The 21485-nt window shown below is 39.8% G+C and overlaps 2 protein-coding genes across 7 annotated transcripts in view; one reads left to right on the forward strand and one right to left on the reverse strand.

The window, feature by feature from the left end:
- Nucleotides 1–3188: 3188 nt before the first annotated feature.
- On the reverse strand, nt 3189–4974 carry LOC124862370 (dexamethasone-induced protein homolog). The gene is made up of 2 exons (XM_047356244.1): nt 3966–4974; nt 3189–3879 (listed from the first exon to the last, which is right to left on the reverse strand). The coding sequence occupies exon 1, from the start codon at nt 4327–4329 to the stop codon at nt 4060–4062; it is 270 nt and encodes an 89-aa protein (XP_047212200.1). The 5' UTR covers nt 4330–4974; the 3' UTR covers nt 3189–3879; nt 3966–4059.
- A 590-nt stretch (nt 4975–5564) lies between these two features.
- Nucleotides 5565–21485, forward strand: part of LOC124862631 (protein CLEC16A-like) — a 55991-nt gene continuing 40070 nt past the window's right edge. For 3 of the 6 annotated variants that reach the window (XM_047356674.1, XM_047356676.1, XM_047356677.1), the window contains exons 1-10: nt 5566–5779; nt 7390–7518; nt 8009–8142; nt 8434–8582; nt 10026–10131; nt 13897–13902; nt 15264–15387; nt 15627–15801; nt 16782–16832; nt 17674–17790. In XM_047356674.1, coding sequence (XP_047212630.1) covers nt 5706–5779; nt 7390–7518; nt 8009–8142; nt 8434–8582; nt 10026–10131; nt 13897–13902; nt 15264–15387; nt 15627–15801; nt 16782–16832; nt 17674–17790 — 1065 coding nt within the window. In that variant the 5' untranslated portion in view covers nt 5566–5705. Of the gene's footprint in view, nt 5780–7389; nt 7519–8008; nt 8143–8433; nt 8583–10025; nt 10132–13896; nt 13903–15263; nt 15388–15626; nt 15802–16781; nt 16833–17673; nt 17791–21485 lie in introns of all 6 variants that reach the window. The other 3 variants (XM_047356672.1, XM_047356675.1, XM_047356673.1) reach the window with 3 other exon arrangements.

Here is a 21485-nt window from a genome sequence, read left to right on the forward strand (position 1 = left end):
CGGACCCTGAGGAAGATTGTGGAGAAGGGCCGATTCCAGACCTTGGGGGACCTGCGGAAGCAGTGGACTGAGTCTGGAGTAGAAACATCCAGAGCCACCGTGCACCGGCGTGTGCAGGAAATGGGCTACAGGTGCCGCATTCGCCAGACTTGGGCTACAGAGAAGCAGCACTGGACTGTTGCTCAGTGGTCCAAAGTACTTTTTTCGGATGAAAGCAAATTCTGCATGTCATTCGGAAATCAAGGTGTCAGAGTCTGGAGGAAGACTGGGGAGAAAGAAATGCCAAAATGCCAGAAGTCCAGTGTCAAGTACCCACAGTCAGTGATGGTCTGGGGTGCCGTGTCAGCTGCTGGTGTTGGTCCACTGTGTTTTATCAACGGCAGGGTCAATGCAGCTAGCTATCAGGAGATTTTGGAGCACTTCATGCTTCCATCTGCTGAAAAGCTTTATGGAGATGAAGATTTCATTTTTCAGCACGACCTGGCACCTGCTCACAGTGCCAAAACCACTGGTAAATGGGTTACTGACCATGGTATCACTGTGCTCAATTGGCCTGCCAACTCTCCTGACCTGAACCCCTTTAGAGAATCTGTGGGATATTGTGAAGAGAACGTTGAGAGACTCAAGACCCAACACTCTGGATGAGCTAAAGGCCGCTATCGAAGCATCCTGGGCCTCCATAAGACCTCAGCAGTGCCACAGGCTGATTGCCTCCATGCCACGCCGCATTGAAGCAGTCATTTCTGCAAAAGGATTCCCGACCAAGTATTGAGTGCATAACTGTACATGATTATTTGAAGGTTGACGTTTTTTGTATTAAAAACACTTTTCTTTTATTGGTTGGATGAAATATGCTAATTTTGTGAGATAGGAATTTTGGGTTTTCATGAGCTGTATGCCAAAATCATCCGTATTAAGACAATAAAAGACCTGAAATATTTCAGTTAGTGTGCAATGAATCTAAAATATATGAATGTTAAATTTTCATCATGACATTATGGAAAATAATGAACTTTATCACAATATGCTAATATTTTGAGAAGGACCTGTAGACTGAAATCAGCAGCAATGCACATGAAAGGTCCGAATGTGTTCTGGGGAACATTTAATGACCAGAGTATTTGGATGCGTCGTTGATGAGTCTTTGAAAAGAACACTTTGCCAGTCCTCAAGCATGGAGCTGGCAGCATCATGCTGAGGGTCTGTGAAGCTGCTACTGGTGCACAAAGTGGATGGAGTAAAAAAAACAGAGGAGTACTTCCAAATTCTTAACTTTACCACAAATCAGCAGTTAAGATGGTTGAGACTTGGACACAACTGGGTGCTCCAACGGGACAATGATCCCAAACGCATGAAAACTGGCTGAGATTCAGCTTCTGGAACTCAATGTCAACCCCTTGGGAAATGTTTGGACTATGCTAAAAATCTGGGTCCGCAACAGGAAACCAACCAATATCAATGAGCTTCACCATTTCTAAAAAGAGTGGTTAAATTAACAGCAAGAACTATTCTAGAGCCCTGTTTATGGCAACAAAATTTAAAACTTTTATGTAATATACTCAAGGACAATTATCCATATATCAGTGAGACTTTATTAATGCATTTGAGCCTATTTATTTAACTTTTACCTTAAGCAGATTGGAGAACAATCCCTAGTGAATTCGTATTTGTGCGACCAGTTCTTGAATTTTAAAAAATCATTGCAGCTGCATCTTGAATAAGCATTCTATCAAGAGAAAACAATAGTTCAAATAAATCTTTAATAGCTCTAAATTAACCCTAATGAGTGGGTGTAAACATCAGACCATATCTGTAGGAGTGAATAAATAAAAGTATTGAAGTACACATTCATTAGGGCACGATTTCTTCCAACACATAATCGGAAAATAAAACCTCCAATCTGCTGTCGAGGATGAAAATGCTTTCTAACCACCAGGTGTGAAACAATGACAGAAGCGCTGAGTAAAGGCAGTGAGAATCAGTATGGATATTTCTGCTGTTCTTATTTGAATAAAAACAGAATGCAATGATTTACAAATTTTTATTTCAGAGTTGAGCGTGGGTGAAAACCACATGGCAAAGGTATCATAAGGAGGTTAATCAGATTAAATTCTTGTTTTTATGGGGTCCCATAAGGGTCAATTACAGTTTACAGGTCTTAGAAACAGAGCATTTCTTCGGACACTCCACTACCACCGTTTATTTGCAGGGTTTTTGGATCTCTGATGTAGTCATGAGATTATTAACAGCGATGCTGCAAATGGTGGATTTTAAATCTCTTCCAATTTTAGTGACGTTAGCAGTGATTCAAACAGATCCTGTATTTTAATTTTTAGTTATTCAGTCTAAACAGATTACCGGTACATGTAATACAACTGTCAAAAACGGTTATACTAAATCTTTTTTCGAGTGGGATCACTGTTTAGGGCTGGTTTTGTAAAATTTTAACCTTTGCTTCGATCTGGTCAGATTTTGTACAAACATAATTTGCAATAATTACTGAAAAGTAACTTCCTGAGCTCTAGTTTTGAGTGATCAACCCTATGGTTCAGATGCTTTTTTCTTAAATACTCATAGTTTATGCTCACTGGTTTATGCTCAAATCAAACACTCATATTTACATATTGCTTGTTGGCTGCGTGAATCCCAACGGGTCACAGAACCTAGTTCTAATTATCAACACTGGTGTGAATCTAACAAAGCTTTAGAACAAAACAGTCTTGGATTAGGCTCTAATTACTTACATCTACAGCTCAATTTAAAAGTGGTCGGGCTATCCACGGTTGGGTCACCGAAGGTTTTGGTTGCCATGTCAGCAGACCAGGCAGTGTTATTCAAAATAAAATCAGGGCAGTCTGAACTGGGTGCTGGATGTAAGGCTGAAGGTTAGCTGGCAGAAAAGCGATCCGGATTAAAGCTTCGGAGTGGAACATGCATGTAAACACGTGCATATGTTTGTCTCCATGCGTCAGCTGTCGGGTTGGAAGCATCATGGTCATTCTGTATACCGTGGTAAAATCAACATTATCAGGAGGAAAAAAATTGTGAAGTGAATATTTAGTTAAAAGCTGGGCCCAGTCCCTCCTAATATGCAGCATGTGCCGGTACACTCCAACATTCAAATAGGATCAATAACCGTTGAATTCTTCACAAAATTAGGTGAATGATCTCATTAAATTGTAACTGACCACTGCTTTGCTCCAGTTTATTATTGCTGTTGAGAATGTACACTTTATGAAAGAGATTTTAGATTTGTGATGTTTGCACAGAAGAGTAACAGGGACATTTTCAGCTAAATCAACTGAAGACACAAAAATCAAGCAATGTTTCTCAGAGTCCTCCTAAAACGCAGTGTTGAACACAGAATAAAAATCTTCAAGGGATTTTCATTCATATTAAAAATTATTTTGCCAAATCTACTGTAACTGAACACAAAAAAAGACCCCTTCTGCATTGCAGTAAAACAGCGTAACAAGCAGAACTTTAAAACATTTTTGCTTCACAGCATATCTCCAGTAATAGCATTACGTGTTGTCAGCGCACCCAGTCGCCAACTGTACTCCTGAGAGAGTGCATGTCCCTGATGGTGCTGGAATACAGCGTAAGGAACCTCAAAAGACCCGTTCTGACTGAGTGAACCAGCTGGGGGAGTTGGGAGTGTGTGCCAGGCTGCTGGATCTTCATCCAAGTCAGGAGAACCATTTTCCATCGCTTGGGTAGTGAGAGTAGCTTTCTAGGAGCTTTACTGGGCGCACACAGAGATTTCCCTTTTTGTGTCCAAAGCAAGAGCCAATGGTGCTGGACCTCAACACAAAGTTGCTGAAGAGGCAGCCATCAGTCCACTCTTCACCAGGCTACCTTCCTCTGAGTCGAGACCACCTGAAAAAAAGGTCAGCTTTTAAAAAGTTCTCTTAAGAAAAAAACGAATATTCTGAATTGTGAGTATTTTAGCTTCAGAAACTTACTTTTGCAATAAAACGTCTCTTTGAGAGGCAGCTTGCAATAGCATCCACTGTGAGGTATGATTCCCCATGGCTTTGATGCCTCAGTCCCACCTTGTCATTCCAAGTATCCCTCAAACACATCCATCTCCGGGTCGGTGTCGTAAGGTACGGAGGCCGGGTCGGACAGCACCCCGAGGTCCACCAGCGCCTGGTCCATGTCCTCGGGCAGGAACACTATCCCCACATTCAGGACAATATACTCCATCAGAAAGGCATAGTAGAGGATGAGGACGTTCACAAAAAACAGGCCCAAGTAAAACATATATGGGAGCTCATCCAAAACCAGTTCCACCGAATCTAGCTGGGCATAAACCGGGTGTGTCATAGAAAAGAAAAACAGCCGCGGTTTGGTGTGAGCACGGCTGATTCGGGGTCGGTGGTGGTTATCGCTGAGATTATGTCGGAGTTAATGGGACAGTCGCGTCCATTTCGGCTTGCAGCAGTAATCGAGGAAGCTGTGCAGTTCCCAGCAGTTTATCTGTATGGTCCTGAATAAAACAGGAGAACATCGGGCAAAGTGAACGACGATACGGTCATTGCTAATAATAACCCCGGAACAGAGTTCAAATGTCGTTTTAGCTTGCTTGAAGCATTCTCCACATTGGTTTCTTGAGGGGCTTTCCGAATTCACACCATGCCAGCTGGTAACGGCTAAAAGCAGTAACATCCAAGGTTAGCCAAAACAAAGCCGAACATTTGTACTTGTTGTGGTCTTGGAGTACTCATAAACTACAAGGAAGAGAACGGGTATTCACATACGCCTTATTCTTACGATAGTTTCAGCTAAATGTCCCACAACGTTTTTGCCAACTACATCAAAACATAGCTGACACAACGCAACGTCTGAACCCTTGACAGGTGATAGGCTCACCAATTAGCAGTATTTGCTGTGATTGGCTGTTAGATATGTCAATCTGTGTAGGGGGCGTAGAGAAGGAAAAGTCGTCGCGCGAATTAAGCATCGTACTTGAGACACCCTTACAAACCATACGTGAACGCGTCCGTCTTATTGTGAGTGGCAAGGTTGCCTTGGAAACCAACGCAGGTTTAGCTGGAAACTGTTTTCTCAGTTAAATAAATAGTGGAGTTTACGTTTAACAGTTTAAGTGTTGTTTTTGTAGTTTTTGGTCATAATTATTCACATCAATTAATATATATACCCTACTATTTAAGTTAGTAAACACTACTATAACTACTGCTTTTCTTCTTATTATTATTATTATTATTATTATTATCTTTATTATTATTAAAATTAAATAAAATGGTAGTTTGGCATATTTTCTGATGTATAATAAGACACCCTATATCATTCTAGTTATTTTTGATTTTCGCTTATTGTTGATGTTTAATTAATGAACAGTATTATTAATTCTCAATATGTATTATTGTGTACACAAACGACAAATAAAATTTAAACTAATATTTTAGTGTTTCTTTTTTTCGGAGCTTCAAACACACTTGCATTGGTTTTCAAGGCGACCTGCCATGCACAATATGGCGAAGGCCCTGAATTGTCAGTGAGAACACCAACTCCCAGAATACCCCATATCGTAAACCCATTACGCCGTCTCCGCCTATCTCCCTCTGTTTGCTGAGAAGGTATCGGTACAAGGGAAAGTGGGTGCTATGGACAAATCCACCCCCTAACATTTGCAAAATAGCGCATCTAACAGAACAGCAGCTCTGTTAAAAACCGCAACCATGTTCGGCCGGTCACGGAGCTGGGTTGGAGGACAGGGGAAGACGAAAAACATTCACTCGTTGGACCATTTGAAGTGAGTAGTTATCCTAACGTAAGCTAACGTTAGCTCATAGGCACAGCTTTAAAATAACGTCAATATTCGCTCATTCATAACTTATTTTAACAATAAGGGCACCATCAACAGTACTCTATCATGTTGGATAACAATAAAGCTAGCTGTGGTTGCTTTATCGTCTATGTAATAAATGTGTAACATAAAATGCTAGCTAGCATGTAACCGTTAACCCTATCGGATTCCTGTGGTTTTAGTCAATAAAACAAATTAATTCCCTTTTAAAACTAGCAAAATATACACCTACAAAACCTATAGGGCCGAACTTTAAATTGAGTCCATGGGACAGGCTGAGTTAACATGGAAGTAGCCTACAGCATGGGGTTACCAGTGTATGTTTTGAGCAAGTTTGCTAAACTTCAGACCGTATTACTTTAACAGGTGCCTTAATTAGGAGCAAGATTAGGTGTTGATTGAACCTGGATTAAACAAGGATGCAACCAGGTGTTTAATATGAGTGCTGTTAGGCTCCCGTTGGAGGCCCAGAACTTTAAGTTTTAGACAAATTCCTCTCAGTCCACTACTAGCACTAAAGGCTGTCACTGTTAGAAGGATTTATTAGTTATTTTCATAAATATATATATATATATATATATATTGCTCTATGTCTGTACTGACTGCTATTCTGGTCATTTATGGGTCATGATAACTTTGAGAAAAAACGGTATTTACCCAAAAATAAGTAAAATATTCAAATATCTTTTATTTAAAACTAAAAAGTATAAAATTGTCCAACGGTTGTAAAAAATAATATATTGTCTGTTTAACATATATATAAATACATATGATAATTAAAGTTATGCTGATGTTTTCTAGCACCTTTTTATTAGATTTGTTTTATTATAAGACATAAACTTAAGCAGAAATATAGAATTCCAGCTAAGTTTAGTATTAATGTTCAAGTTGGTTTTTAGCTTACTAATAAAAGTTACATATTAACTATGGTTCTGTGAATTCCTGGATGACTGCCACTCGCACTGGTCACTCAGAACTTCTCCTCAGCGAGAAGATCCGAGGAGACCGAACGTAGTCTCCAGGTGCTATTTATGGACGCAGCAGCCAGGTAGGCTACACGTCATGTACGTGACTTTGTGTACATAAAATCTCGACCTGTATGCAGCGCAAGGAGACGTATCCACGTTGTTTACTGCCATTGGCAGTCAGGAAGGAATAAAACAAAACTGCAGTTTAATAATTTAGCTGTTTAATAACAGTGATAGGTGGCGATCCCTAGGTTTCCACAACATCACTGTTTGTGTTTGTGGCGACCAGTACCAGCCAAATTTGTCTGTCTTGTGAGGAAAAATCCAGCTGGCTGGTAGTGCACAGCAACAGGTGGGGGGGGGTGAGCGTTGTTTTACTAAAGTTCTATACTTGAAACCCGGGTTACTCTGGAGTGTTTCTGCTCGAATCTCATTGAAAGAACGTAAAAACGTGGGTATGGTCTGATGGCAACTTTAACCTTTTAAAACCTCACTTTATCAGAGGTTGACCCCAGTAACTGGCTTGTGCTTATTCACAAATTTGGGGCTGCTTTAACATTTGTATTCCTTCCTTCATGTTTCTGTCAGATACATGTACCATATTCTCACCAAAAACACCACTGTGACGGATCACAACCGAAACCTGCTAGTTGAGACCATCCGCTCCATCACAGAGATCCTCATCTGGGGGGATCAGAATGACAGCTCTGTGTTTGAGTAAGTCCCAGTCCATGCCTATATCGGCTCTTTGTCAGCAGTAAATCTCTGAAGGTAACCCTTATGGATGTCATAGTGTGTTAACTGTGTGGTTATGTATGTTTTTTCTGTCGGAAAAGTTTAAATCTCTTCAGTTCTAATCATTTTTACATAAAAAAAGGTAGCCAAATGACGCCGGCTTGAAAAAAAAGTGAACAAAAATTGCAGTCTTTGTTTTTAAACCCAACTAGTGAATTATGTCAGTTATTTCCTGGATGCTAATGATGCCATACTGAAAGCCTGTCCTGTTAAGAAGAAAGAGCCAATTAGGTTGCTTCAAGAGTATATGCAATTATATACGTTTTTCTTCAAATTGACAAAGAGATGAATTTTTCCAGATTTTTACTCTTGCATGTTTCTTAGTGTTAGTTAAGGAGATGCCAGAACCTTTTGACTGTTAAATCTTGTAATCAAGACGGAGTTGTTTTGTTTGTCTGCACTCACTGATCAGCTTTTTCCTGGAGAAGAACATGTTTGTCTACTTCTTGAACATCCTGCGGCAAAAGTCTGGGCGCTACGTCTGCGTCCAACTCCTTCAGACCCTCAACATTTTGTTTGAAAACATCAGCCATGAGACTTCCCTATGTAAGTATGCTAACATACTGAAGAAAATAGATAGGACAGTCTCGATGGGAACGGAACCCTTTTTGGATCTGCTTGTTGGTCTGAGAAATAAATAACATTGTTTGTTGGAAGCAGACAATTGGGTCTTATTTGCCAGTCATTACCAAACAACAGAATTTCAGCTGAAGCCTGTTAATCTTAGTGGGTAGCTTTGGTGTTTTTAGACTTTTAAAGGGAAACAATTGATTATTAAAGTGTCAGCTATTAGGGTATTTATTATAGATTTCTATTTAAGTTCTCTTCTCTGTACAGACTATCTGTTGTCGAACAACCACGTCAACTCCATCATCGTCCACAAGTTCGACTTCTCAGACGAAGAGATCATGGCTTACTATATTTCCTTCCTCAAGACCCTGTCTCTCAAGCTGAACAACCACACTGTGCACTTCTTCTACAATGAGGTGAGGCCACAGATGGGTGGGTACATGAGAAAACAAAGATGGACAGAAAAGTGAAATGTTCATGAAGTGACGACCATTTCTGCCATGCTCTAGAGTCAAGAAGGAAGGGAGTTTAACTACCATAGTAATGATAGCAGAAAGTTACAGAGCTTGTTCTTTTGTTGTTCTAATATTTTTGTAGTGGTAGCTGATTTGACGACAATACTTTTTATTGTTTATTTTAGGCCAGAAAACTATTTTTTCTTTGATTTTTCAAAATGAACAGGAACCCTACAAAAAGTGTCTTCTTTCCTTTGATACAAATCTTTATTTAGAACTTAGTTCCAATGAGTTTACTTTCTAAATTGGTTGTAATTCACCTGTTTGTACAGTAATAAATGTTATTCCTAAAAGCTTTAACCATCCAGTTTTACTGTCAGTGATGATGTTTTTCCACAGTACCTTTCCATTTTTCTGTGTACGCGGGGGAAAGTTATTAGTGTACTGTCAATGGTAGCTGTGCTCCTGAAACCAAAACCATTTTGATTATTGAAACAATATTTGAGTGAAAGCTTTGTGTCTTTATAGTTTATTTTTTTATTTTCCAGTTTACTTTGTGCCATTCATAACCACAGTAAACATAATGTCTTATGAAACTGTGACCAAAGCCAAGCAGATTACCTGTGTTTAATTCTGCATGAAGTTAGAAATGTCAGATTCTTATCCTACAACTCGCAGAATATTGGTCTACTGTTCTATAATTATTATCGCTGTTCCTGCATGGTAAAGCAAACTACAGGTCAGTCATGTTCTAAGGATTTCTTTCCTCCAGGTGGCGCCATTGGATATCTGTTTTCTGATTGGGTCAGATAAACAAGTTTGATCTTCTCAACTAGATTACAAGCTACAAGGTTTGGTTTCAGGAATAGATTGCTTTATTTGCTGAAACCTCTGAGTGACTGCTAAAATTTACAGTTTGTACTGCAGTTACTTGGAGGCCTCAGTAAGTAAGGAACAGGAGGGTGGAGGGCCATGCACGGGCACAGAGAGATGGCTTTAAGATCTGAAACTGTTTAAAGAATATAAAAACATTATTAAGTAAGTAAGATTATGTGTGTCCTTAATGTTGTTCATGGAATAGTTTTTCTGTGCATCTAATGCCTTCAAGAATTTACCAGACAATTCTACACGAGTGAAAATCCTCAACTTATCCAGTTGTTTTCCTTTTTATAAAGAATTGTCTGAAATATAATCAATTTAATCAATAATTTTTTATTAATCAATATTTTTCTTAGTTATGTCATTCACAATGCTGAAACGTTATTCCTAAAATCTGATCAAATATAATACAGGTCAGCATTTCTGTCCAGCTCCCTTTTTAATCTCTCTGTTGTCATTTATGGCTGGAGCATGGCTCTGTGAAGCCTTGCTCACCAGCGCCTCCTCTCTGTCTCCCACACACAGCACACTAATGACTTTGCCCTGTACACCGAAGCCATTAAGTTTTTCAACCACCCAGAAAGCATGGTTCGCATCGCGGTTCGCACCATCACACTCAACGTATACAAAGGTAAGTGCCAGGTGCATGCATGCCCACAAATGCAGAGGATTCTGGGACAGCATGAGTAGCAGGTAATATTAACGTATGTGCGCTCTGCTGATTTTTATTTGGCTTAATAGAATGTATGTATTTCTGTTTTTTATTCTAGTAAATGTTTGTCACGCAGGTTATATGCAAAGTCATCGAGCCCTTGACAGTAATAGCCCCCACCACAACATTTAATACAAATCCAGTTCATAATTATTCAGTGTATGACACATACTGTCATTTAACAACCAGTATGCAGCTCTAGTGTCGGGGTTAAGACCACTTCATTCATATTGCTTCATCTCGCTGATGATTGTGATGCATCTGTTTCTGTGAAAGATCATTGTAACATTTAATTAGACCTGCTCTTGTTTACAGAGTTCATCTTACAGCTTTATGAGTTAGAATTTACGTCAGATTGTAGTTGCCTGGGTAGTTAGTCTTATTTTGGCTAAAACCTATTGACTGCTGTCAGGTGCATGAAGACTTTTTGTTATGTGGGTTCATGCTGTTATAGTTCATGTGGTGGTTTCATGTAAATTGTATACAATTCCACAATCTAAAAATGTTGACTAACATTATCCCACTATACGCTTTCTGTTATGACAAGTGTTGGCTATGTAAAGCAGAAATGAAGAATTCAAAAAGACAAAACTGGGATTTTACATGATTTATTTAATATCAAAAGCAAAACAAACTGGTTTTGCTTTTACTAATTTACATTCTTTTATGAAGTCATAATTTTGGAATCATGTGGCAATCACAAAAAGTAGTTAGCTTCACAGTTTAGTCCAGAGGAATAACACAGTCTCTTTCTCAATTACTGTCATGTGTAACTTTGCTAGATGTAACACAATGTTCCCTACAATGTTTTCTTGCATCATCCATGAACTCTTGACTCCGAAACCTTCAACAGTTAGTCTGGGCAACTGACCTTATCTCAGATGATCTGAAATCTTATTTAGTTTAACTTTGTAGTCTGTTGAATTTATTGCTCGTCTAATTTTATGCTTAGCTATAATATATAAGGAATCTCTCAAAGGGAAGTACAACTCTGCTGTATTATTTTGCTTGTTTGTCATAGCACAATGCCAAGAGTTGCTTTCAAGTCACAATGAAGCTGTGTAAAATGGATAAAATAAGAATGAAGAATATTACCTTTTTGGTGTTAAATTGTATCTGATTGATGCGTGCTACTGATTCCTTGTCCATGCACTGCAACAAATGACCACCTGGAAAACAGGTTAGTCACACTACGACTAATTTATGCATTGTCACAATTGATCTCATTACAGCAGCAAGAAATGCAATTTATTGGGATTTTATGTGATAGACCAACACATAACTATAACATCAAAGGGAATGGTGCATGGTTTTTAAAATGTCATCAGATAAAAAGTTGAAAAGTGTGGCATGCGTCTGTGTTCACCAGCTTTACTCTGATTTCCCTAAAGTTCAGTGCCAGCAGTTACCATCTGAAGCTGCAGAGATCCACAGCTCAGTTGGGAGCATCTGTTCACAGGAAAACTATTGTTATACACTCCATATAGCTGCCTTTTATGAAGCAGTGACAAGAAGAAAGCCATAAGATGTCCTGTTGGTAGTTTGCCACAAGCAATGTAGGGGACACTAGGACCCTATGGAGGAAGCTGCTGTGTTGCAGAAAACAAACTACACTGCTCAAAAAAATAAGGGGAACATTCAAATAACACATCCTAGATCTGAATGAATGAAATATTCTCATTGAATACTTTGTTCTGTACAAAGTTGAAAATGTCGACAACAAAATCCCACAAAAAATATATCAATGGGAATCAAATTTATTAACCAATGGAGGCCTGGATTTGGAGTCACACACAAAATTAAGTGGAAAAACACACTACAGGCTGATCCAACTTTGATGTAATGTCCTTAAAACAAGTCAAAATGAGGCTCAGTATTGTGTGTGACCTCCTACAACTCCTGGACATGCTCCTGATGACACGGCGGATGGTCTCCTGAAGGATCTCCTCCCAGACCTGGACTAAAGCATCCGCCAACTCCTGGACAGTCTGTGGTGCAACGTGAAGTTGGTGGATGGAGCGAGACATGATGTCCCAGATGAGCTCAATTGGATTCAGGTCTGGGGAACGGGCGGGCCAGTCCATAGCTTCAATGTCTTCATCTTGCAGGAACTGCTGACACACAACATTTCTTTTGAGGGCCGCACGGCCACCCCACTGCCAAACTGGTCATGCTGAAGGATGTTGCAGGCAGCAGATCGCTCTCCACGGTGTCTCCAGACTCTGTCACGTCTGTCACATGTGCTCAGTGTGAACCTGCTTTCATCTGTGAAGAGCACAGGGTGCCAGTGGTGAATTTGCCAATCCTGGTGTTCTCTGGCAAATGCCAAGCATCCTGCACGGTGTTGGGCTGTGAGTACAACCCCTATTTGTGGACGTCAGGCCCTCATACCATCCTCATGGAGTCGATTTCTAACCATTTGTGCAGACACATGCACATTTGTGGCCTGCTGGGGGTCATTTTGCAGGGTTCTGGCAGTGGTCCTCCTGTTCCTCCTTGCACAAAGGCGGAGGTAGTGGTCCTGCTGCTGGGTTGTTGCCCTCCTACAGCCTCCTCCACGTCTCCTGGTGTACTGGCCTGTCTCCTGGTAGCGCCTCCAGGCTCTGGACACTACGCTGACAGACACAGCAAACCTTCTTGCCACAGCTCGCATTGATGTGCCATCCTGGATGAGCTGCACTACCTGAGCCGCTTGTGTGGGTTGTAGAGTCCGTCTCATGCTACCACGAGTGTGAAAGCACCACCAACATTCAAAAGAGACCAAAACATCAGCCAGAAAGCATCGGTACTGAGAAGTGGTCTGTGGTCCCCACCTGCAGAACCACTCCTTTATTGAGCGTCTTGCTAATCGCCAAAGATTTCCCCCTGTTGTCTATTTAATTTACACAACAACATGTGAAATTAATTATCAATCAGTGTTGCTTCCTAAGTGGACAGTTTGATTTCACAGAAGTTTGATTTACTTGGAGTTATATTGTGTTGTTTAAGTGTTCCCTTTATTTTTTTGAGCAGTGTATATTTATCGGTCTAAGCATACTGTCTGCAAAATGGTTGTGGCGGCCTGGGAATACTTTTCTTCAGCAGGGTGTGGGAGGCGTGTCTGAGCTGATAGGAAGACTGATGAAGGAAAATTGAGGACCAATCTGACTGAAACCTGTTAAGAGGCTACAAAAGACTTGATTGGGAGACACTATCCTGCAGGTCAACAATTGGAAACATGCAGCCAGACATACAATAATGTGGTTTAAATCAAATCATATTTGTGTTTTTAGAATGGCCTCGTCAGAGTCCATACCAATATTTCCTTTCGCTTCAAAATTAAGTACAACTTTGTTATGGTCTGTGACATAAACTCCCAATGAAATACATTGAAATGTGTTTTGCAACACACCAAACAGATTACTGATCAGATTGAGTTTTCATTGGTCAAAGACCATCTATTTAAAAAAATACAAAAAAAGTTTTAGCACCGCTATTAAATATTAAAACTTCTTTTCCAAGTGTGGTATTGTTTGCAGTTTGTTAAGATGACTGTGGGATCCTTCCCTGCCTCCACCCGTCCACAGCCGCCCCTTTACTCACATTAACCCTGTGTCTGTCTCCCTCTTCCCTCTCCAATCACTCTTCCTCTCCTTGTCTCTCCTCCTCCTCCTTCTTCTACGCGTCCCATCTGCCTAACTACAGTTTCATGTAAGTTGGTTCCATTCATTCAGTCTATTTTACAGCTGGGTATCAGTATCTGGCTGAGCTGATTTGGCACAGTTCATACTGCTCTGCTACAAACACAGTGCAGTTCTAAATTAAAGATTAAACTTGTTCTAAGTAGAAATCTGTATAAGAAATAGCCTTTTTCCTGGTCAAATATGAAGTAATTTTTAGGTTAAATCAGCTCTTAATTGCTGTTACCAAGTCCTGCTTCTTAATGGTGTATTTGTTTCTAATATATGGGTAGGTGTGCTTAGAAATCATTTATCATCAATCAGCCACCGGCATACATGCAGAAAACCCTGCATGCCACTTTAATTGTTGTTCTTGGCCTAATTTCTTCCAAAAGCTCATTCTTTTTTTTTTTTTTTTTTTTTTTTGGAAGAGGTTCTCTTATTTTAATGGTGGTGGCACATGAAAAAATATTTTTCCCATTATGAAGAGAGATGGTGCAGAAAGCTTTATAAAACATTAATGTTTAATTTTCCTAAGTTAATCCCGTCAGTCACTGGGAAAAATATTTTTTTCTCTTAGGATGCACAATGTTATCTGCATGCAAATGGTGTTATCCAGTAAACTCTTAAAAATTAAGACAAAAGATCAAATTTACTGATAGGTTTGGCCTGTTTATGGCTAATTGCAGGCTGGTAGGCTGCTTAACAGACATACCACTCTATCTTAATATCTTAATTAGAGTAGTGAGTGACACTCCTGTTACTTTCCAAAATATTTTTTTTCCAAACAGCAAATTTAAATTTTTTTACTTTTTTGTCTGTCTTGTTAGTGAGGGTAACATTGTAAAAGCTTTCAGCCAGCTGGCCAGCAGTGTGCAGCAGTAGGTGGGAGATGGCCAGGGCTTTGTTACCTTATTCTCCAGAGAGCCAGAGAAAGCTCACATCCTTCTGGTACTTTCTCTGGCATCTCATTAAAGGACTTTAAACCGTAGGAACAGGATGATGTAAAGTTTTTCTGTAACTTGTTAAACTGTTTGTTGAATTTTATACCGATTACATTTCCACATCACTGAATTTTGTTGTGCAAATAGCAGTGACAGTGGGAGTACCGTTTCACTGTTATAGGAAAACTAAAAAGTGTACACCAACAAAGCAGTAGTGAATATGGCTGTCTCTCATATAAAAACAATTTATTTTCTTACCTGTGTTTCTGGTAGTCTCTGGGGACTTTTTAGTAAATTTTCTAATTGGGAATATTTTTTTTTTGCATTTATGATCATGTTCAGCTTTTAAATTCCACACGCAGTACAGACCAATAACTGTGTTAATGCGTATTAATTTCTATGGGCATCCTTAGTAACATCTCCCCCCTTTTGCTCCCACACTCTCCAGTGGACAACCAGCACATGCTTCACTACATTCGAGATAAGACAGCGGTCCCGTATTTCAGTAACTTGGTCTGGTTTATCGGTAGCCATGTCATCGAACTGGACAAGTGTGTGCAGACAGATGAAGAGTAAGTGTTTCCTTCTCTTTGTAGCCTCTAGGGGGCATGGTTGTCTCAGATTTGGAAGTTTTATCCTGGTCCCTGTTAAACAGTATTTACTTTGGTATCAGTGTATGTGGTATTAGGATTTTTGCAATTTTTTACAATTGGTATTTCTGCAAACAGATCAAGAGATAACTGTTTAAGACATACCAAGGTCCTTGATCAGCTTGACAGATTACTCAGTGTTTCTTTCTGCTGTGTTGCAGGCATAAGAACAGAGGAAAGTTGAGTGACCTGGTAGCTGAGCACCTTGACCATCTTCACTACCTGAATGATATCCTCATCATCAACTGTGAATTCCTGAATGACGTGCTGACAGACCACCTCCTTAATCGTCTCTTCTTGCCCCTCTACGTCTACTCTTTGGTCAGTCCTGAGACGGTATGTTCACCGTCACAAACACTTCAACACTAACCAGTTTACACAGCGTCCGTCTGCTCTCTGCGCCTCCACGGCACGAACTCTGCAGTACTTACGTTCCCTTCATAAATTTGACCCAAATCCTGTTTTTGCCTGAGCCGGATCGAAGTCAATCTACACAAATCACACTGCACCAACACAAAAAAGAACGAGCACAACTTCTGTATTTTTAAAATAATTCACTAAGGACAGACTAGATTTTCTTAAAGGCCACGTATTTTTTATTTTAAAAAATATGCACTTAAGCAGTTGTATTCATTAGAGCAATTTCTGAGCTATACACATTAACTTAGGTAATCAAAACCTATCAATTTTACACATTAACTGGACCAAAATAAGTAAATAATAGAGCGTCTGTACTCTGTGTACTTGTGATATCTGGATGTAAAAAAACACTTATCTCCACAGGTTCGGATTGGGAGGCTTTATTTAGGCTGTTTCGTTTATTTTACTATATTCACTGATTTTACACAACATGGTTATAAATGCTGTCATACTAGGAAAATTTTTTTTCCCTCTTACGTTTGTGATTATAGTTATAGAATAAAATCAACTCACTCAGATTTTCAGTTTCTTAAACATGATTCTTCAAAATGAAACATTTTCCTTAATGTAACTTAAGAATGTTTGAAAGTGTCAAATCAAAAGTAATTGCTTCCTGTTGGTGTGTTCTTGAATATCTGACATTAGTAATCCACTTTTTCTACATACTACTATAGTTTGACATTTAAATAACTGGTGTAGCCATGTTTAAAGATTGTGTATAATCTTGACATTTTCATTTGGTTTATTTTTTACTTGGCATATTGAGAAGACTTTAGATAAAGAGTTTTATTTAGGCATACAAATGTTCCCAAAACCACTGACATCAGGTTTGAAATACATTTTCCTTATCATATATGATCTTATTAAAACGGATTATATTCTTTTTGTTTTCTCAGTCTGAAGAGCGGAAGATTAATCCCCAGGTGTCCCTCTACCTGCTGTCTCAAGTAAGTAACCAACGTGGTAGACATCAGAAGGCTTGTTAAGTCTCAGCTCTGGACTTGAGTCGCAGTTAAATAGCAAAAACAAATATCTGATACCCAATTTGGACTCTATCGAGGTTTGGGACTAGTCTCTTATAACAGATCTCTTTCTCATGTAGTCAGGAGTAAAAGGTGCAGGGGACAGGGATATGCACGTTCTCCTGTGAAAAGATGTACTTTATTGATTAGCCAGGGACCTTCTCGAACCACAGGATATAAATTGTTCCATAACATCTGCTTGTAGCTTCATAATGATGACATCAAAGATGTCTCTCAAACTGACCTCTGTAATAAATCACTGTGGGATGTTTGAAGACAAAATAAACCACATGCTAAATTCTAGATCATCTCTGGTCCATAACAGCTGAATCAAATGGCTTAATTAGATCATCAGCTAGCAGTCAAGTAAAAAAAAAGTCCAGCGTATGATCTAATTATCTAATTCAGGTGTGTTGAGGTCGAAACGCATCTAATGCTGAAGGACTCTGGCTATGGGGGAGTTTAGTTTGAGACCCCAGCCCTAAGCCTCCCTATTGTAATTTATGGTGGCAGCATTATGCTGTGGGGATGCTTTGCTTCAACATCTTTCTATTTTATAAAACAGACAATTTTGTTTTTTGTTTTTTCTTTATCTCAAAATAAAAGCACTTCCTGTTTATTTATGAATTCAACATTCTGGTTAATACCAGAAAATCATAATCTGTTCATCTGTACTTATCAGTAGTGGAAGTGTGTTGATTTTACTTGGAAGCTTGACAGGAGAAAAACATTGTGAATGTCTGTTTTTGTGTTTTTATTTTTCCAGGTGTTTCTAATCATCCACTATCAGCCTCTAGTCAACACCCTTGCAGATGTTATCCTCAATGGGGACCTCTCTGTGTTCAGTTGCCAGCCAGATGTACACAGCACACACAAAAACACGGTATTATATATGTACACCCACACACAACACATGCACTTAGAAAAGTCCTGATTATGTACCAGATTCTATGTCATGTAAGCACAACATAAATGCAAACTGGACTCCCAAAGTTTGAAATAACTAAAACCAGAATCTGACTCACCACTATACCAAGTAGTGCACAAAATGACACAAATGTATACTAACAAATGAAGCAAACACATTTTGCTCAAACAAGAAACGGTCACCTACGCACACAACCACACAGTTCCAGAAGTGTATGTAGGTGGTTATAAGATCGCAGGGTCATTGGTTTTCTTTGTCTGGTTCTTCACCAACATCAGCACAACAAAATGCATTTTTTCTTCTTGTCCCTCTGTCTTGTTTGGGATTTGTTTGAAAGCATTCTTCTTTCTGTCACTTCTGCCTTCCTGTTCATGTAATTCCCCTCTCCTCTTTTTACCCTCTCTTCAGTGTCCCCCTGTCTTCCCCATCTTATTCCCCTTCCCTTTCATTTTCTGATGTGTCCTCCCCCCCTTTTTTTCTCTTCTCGATTTTAGTTTCTCTTCCCCCTTTGCCCCGCCCTCCCCTCCTAATTTTGACCATCTGTTTGTACTGGCGGGTGGGTGTGCAGCACTAGTGAGCGTTTCTGAGAAGCCTTGTGGTTCTTCTCTGTGCCCTGTGTGTATTTCTGTGTGCTCAGTCTGTGGCTGTTGTAAGAAGCTGCCTACCCTTTCAGTGAATGTGACTTGAGGCATAATGCCTTCACAGTTCTGGTAGACCACAACAGGAGAGAACCCTCCTCAAATGAGGACCTGCTGCTTGAGTGAAGGATGAGAGGATTTGCATTTCTGAACTGTGTCTAAAACTATGGTTTTAGACATAGAAAAAAAACAACTTTGTTTTTGTCACATTGACTCATCAAAGTCTCATTTTTGACAGCCAATCATTATTTATGTGTTTGTTCTTTGAACCTTTCACACAGAAAAAAAGTAAATTAGAGCAGCAATGATTGAAACAGTACATCTACTTAGATTTAACTTGCTATCGGGTCTTTTTACTTGTTATCTTTATTGTTTGATCACATGTGCTGTTTCAAAGCAGTTTAGCAAGGAAAAGCAGATCATTTATAAACCTAAACAAAAGTTTAAAAAGCAGTATGGGAAGTTCTGAAATTAATTTTTTTTTCTTTTTATTCCGCATCAACATGAGATGTAGATGTTAATTATTTCCCCCTCGTTAGGTATATGATATTTAATTTCTGGTAGATGAAAAGGAGGCAGATCAGGAACGGGTTGCGTTTCTTTGCAGGTGGTAAAATGGCACTTCCTGTTTGTCTATGATGTGGCAGGAAATTAGTTCACATGGCGGAACACACTGACAGGGCTGGCTCACCTAACCCAGATCTCTTTCCTGGAAGAAGTGTGTTTTTCCTCTCTGTTGCTTTTGTAGATCGCTTTTCTTGCAAGTGCACCAGTTAGATACATAATGTCAGTATTTGCAGACGTTTAGCAACATGTATTTTTCACAAAGCAGGAGCTGCTGCTTACCTGCACAATGTGCCCTCTTTTAAGCATGTGTCTGTTTTGGTTCGGGTGTTTCTTTGTGTCTGCACGGGGCATGCTCCCTGACCTCCATTAATTTCTCAGCAGCAGCTGAGACTGTGAGTGGTTTACCAGAACAATGTCGGCTAACAGGTGCAACACACACACACAGATACTAGTTTGTGGTTTACGTCTGACGGCAAGCTCAGTGTATGTTAGGCTGCAGACACAGTACAATCCTGCTCAACGTGTTTAGAGGAGATGTCACTTTAGGCTAGGTTTTCTTTCAGGATATGTTTATATATATGCAGTTGAAGAGATTTGATTTTTTTTTTTCTAAATAATGATAAACAATCCTATCAATGGGCATTTTTGAATGCTTCTTGTCAAGCTGTAATTAAAAAGTTGTAGGAAATTATTAGACTAGATTTGCTTTCACAAGAACCTTCAAAGAAAAATGCAAAAATGGATTAGGAAGAAAGACAAAACCAAGGGTGCACCAATTGATAGGCCGGCCGATCGATCAATTGCCCCCGATTTCCATCATTTTGGGAGATCAGTGAACGGCTGATTCTTACATGTGAAACTGATCTTCTCCACCAATCTTATCTACTTGTCAAACCTTTTGTGCAAGTTTTGTTTCTTTTCAAATGTGAAAAATTGAAGACTAAATGAAGTGCAATGCTCTAAACTTTGCATTTATATTTGAGAGCATGGCCTCATGTGCAGTTCAAACAAGTTTGTATTGTTTCGTGGGTATTGGTCAATGTTTTTCAATAAAATTTAATTGAACATTAAAGGTGTGTTGTGAACCTATAACACCTGACAGTAACGATTATAAAAAGAAATTGGTATCAGCTTTAAATCGAAATCGGCAGGTCAGGCTTTTTATTGATCGTGATCTGCCATAAAACTGCAATCAGTGCACCCCTAGTAAAACAGGGATAACAAAATTGTTTTTAAAACATTACAGAACCATTGTTTTAACCTATGTTCTGTATTGGATGGGGAAGGATGCTGTGAAGCTATCAGAGGTGGATGGTGGTTTATAGAACCTTTGTTTGAGACTCTTCAAAGCAGATTGTGTCCATGTGTTCCTACATGCACGTGTTTATGTTTCATGGTTTGTGTTTGCTCTAGAGGTTGAATGAAAGCAGGCTGCCTAGTTTCAGTGTTCCTTTAAAGAACCTTTGAAGAAACTAAACCAGTCTGAAAGGATTTGACTTGAGGATTTAGTGGGTATTTTTTAGCAGCACCGCTGAACTAAATGGGAATAGCTTTAATAATAATATTATTGGACATTTTCAACTTGAGAGCCACTAATTAGAGTTTTGTGGCTAGTTTTTAATCTCCTGATTTGAAAAGCATTTAGGCAATTCTAATTTCTCTTTAAAAACTATAATTCAAATTATCTAGCCTTCCTGCTGTGAGTGATCATTAAGTCTCTACATGTTAAGACCAGATGTGATGTTATACTGGGTGTGATGATAATTGAATTGAATTCTCTCTTTAGCATCTCCTGTGTAGATTCTCACATGTATGCTTAAATGTATATATATATATATATATATATATATATATATATATGTATACTCGTACTCGTCTTCCGCTTATCCAGGACCGGGTCGCGGGGGCAGCAGACTCAGCAGAGACGCCCAGACGTCCCTCTCTCCAGACACCTCCTCCAGCTCCTCAAGGGGGAGCCCAAGGCGTTCCCAGGCCAGCCGAGAGACATAGTTCCTCCAGCGTGTCCTGGGCCGTCCCCTGGGCCTCCTCCCGGTGGGACGTGCCTGGAACACCTCCCGAGGAAGGCGTCCAGGAGGCATCCGGTATAGATGCCCGAGCCACCTCAACTGGCTCCTCTCGATGTGGAGGAGCAGCGGCTCTACTCCGAGATGAGGGGGATGGCCGAGCTCCTCACCCTATCTCTAAGGGAGTGCCCGGCCACCCTACGGAGGAAGCTCATTTCAGCCGCTTGTATCCGGGATCTCGTTCTTTCGGTCATGACCCAAAGTTCATGGCCATAAGTGAGGGTAGGAACGTAGACCGACCAGTAAATTGAGAGCTTTGCTTTTCGGCTCAGCTCTCTCTTCACCACAATGGACCGGCACAGCGCCCCCATTACTGTGGCAGCCGCATCAATCCGTCTGTCGATCTCCCGCTCCATTCTTC

Source organism: Girardinichthys multiradiatus, chromosome X, assembly GCF_021462225.1.
Source record: "Girardinichthys multiradiatus isolate DD_20200921_A chromosome X, DD_fGirMul_XY1, whole genome shotgun sequence".
Lineage (NCBI taxonomy): Eukaryota > Metazoa > Chordata > Actinopteri > Cyprinodontiformes > Goodeidae > Girardinichthys > Girardinichthys multiradiatus.

Coding starts and splice junctions, on each gene's coding strand:
- LOC124862370 (XM_047356244.1), bottom strand. CDS start 4,329: ATGACACACCCGGTTTATGCCCAGCTAGATTCGGTGGAACTGGTTTTG.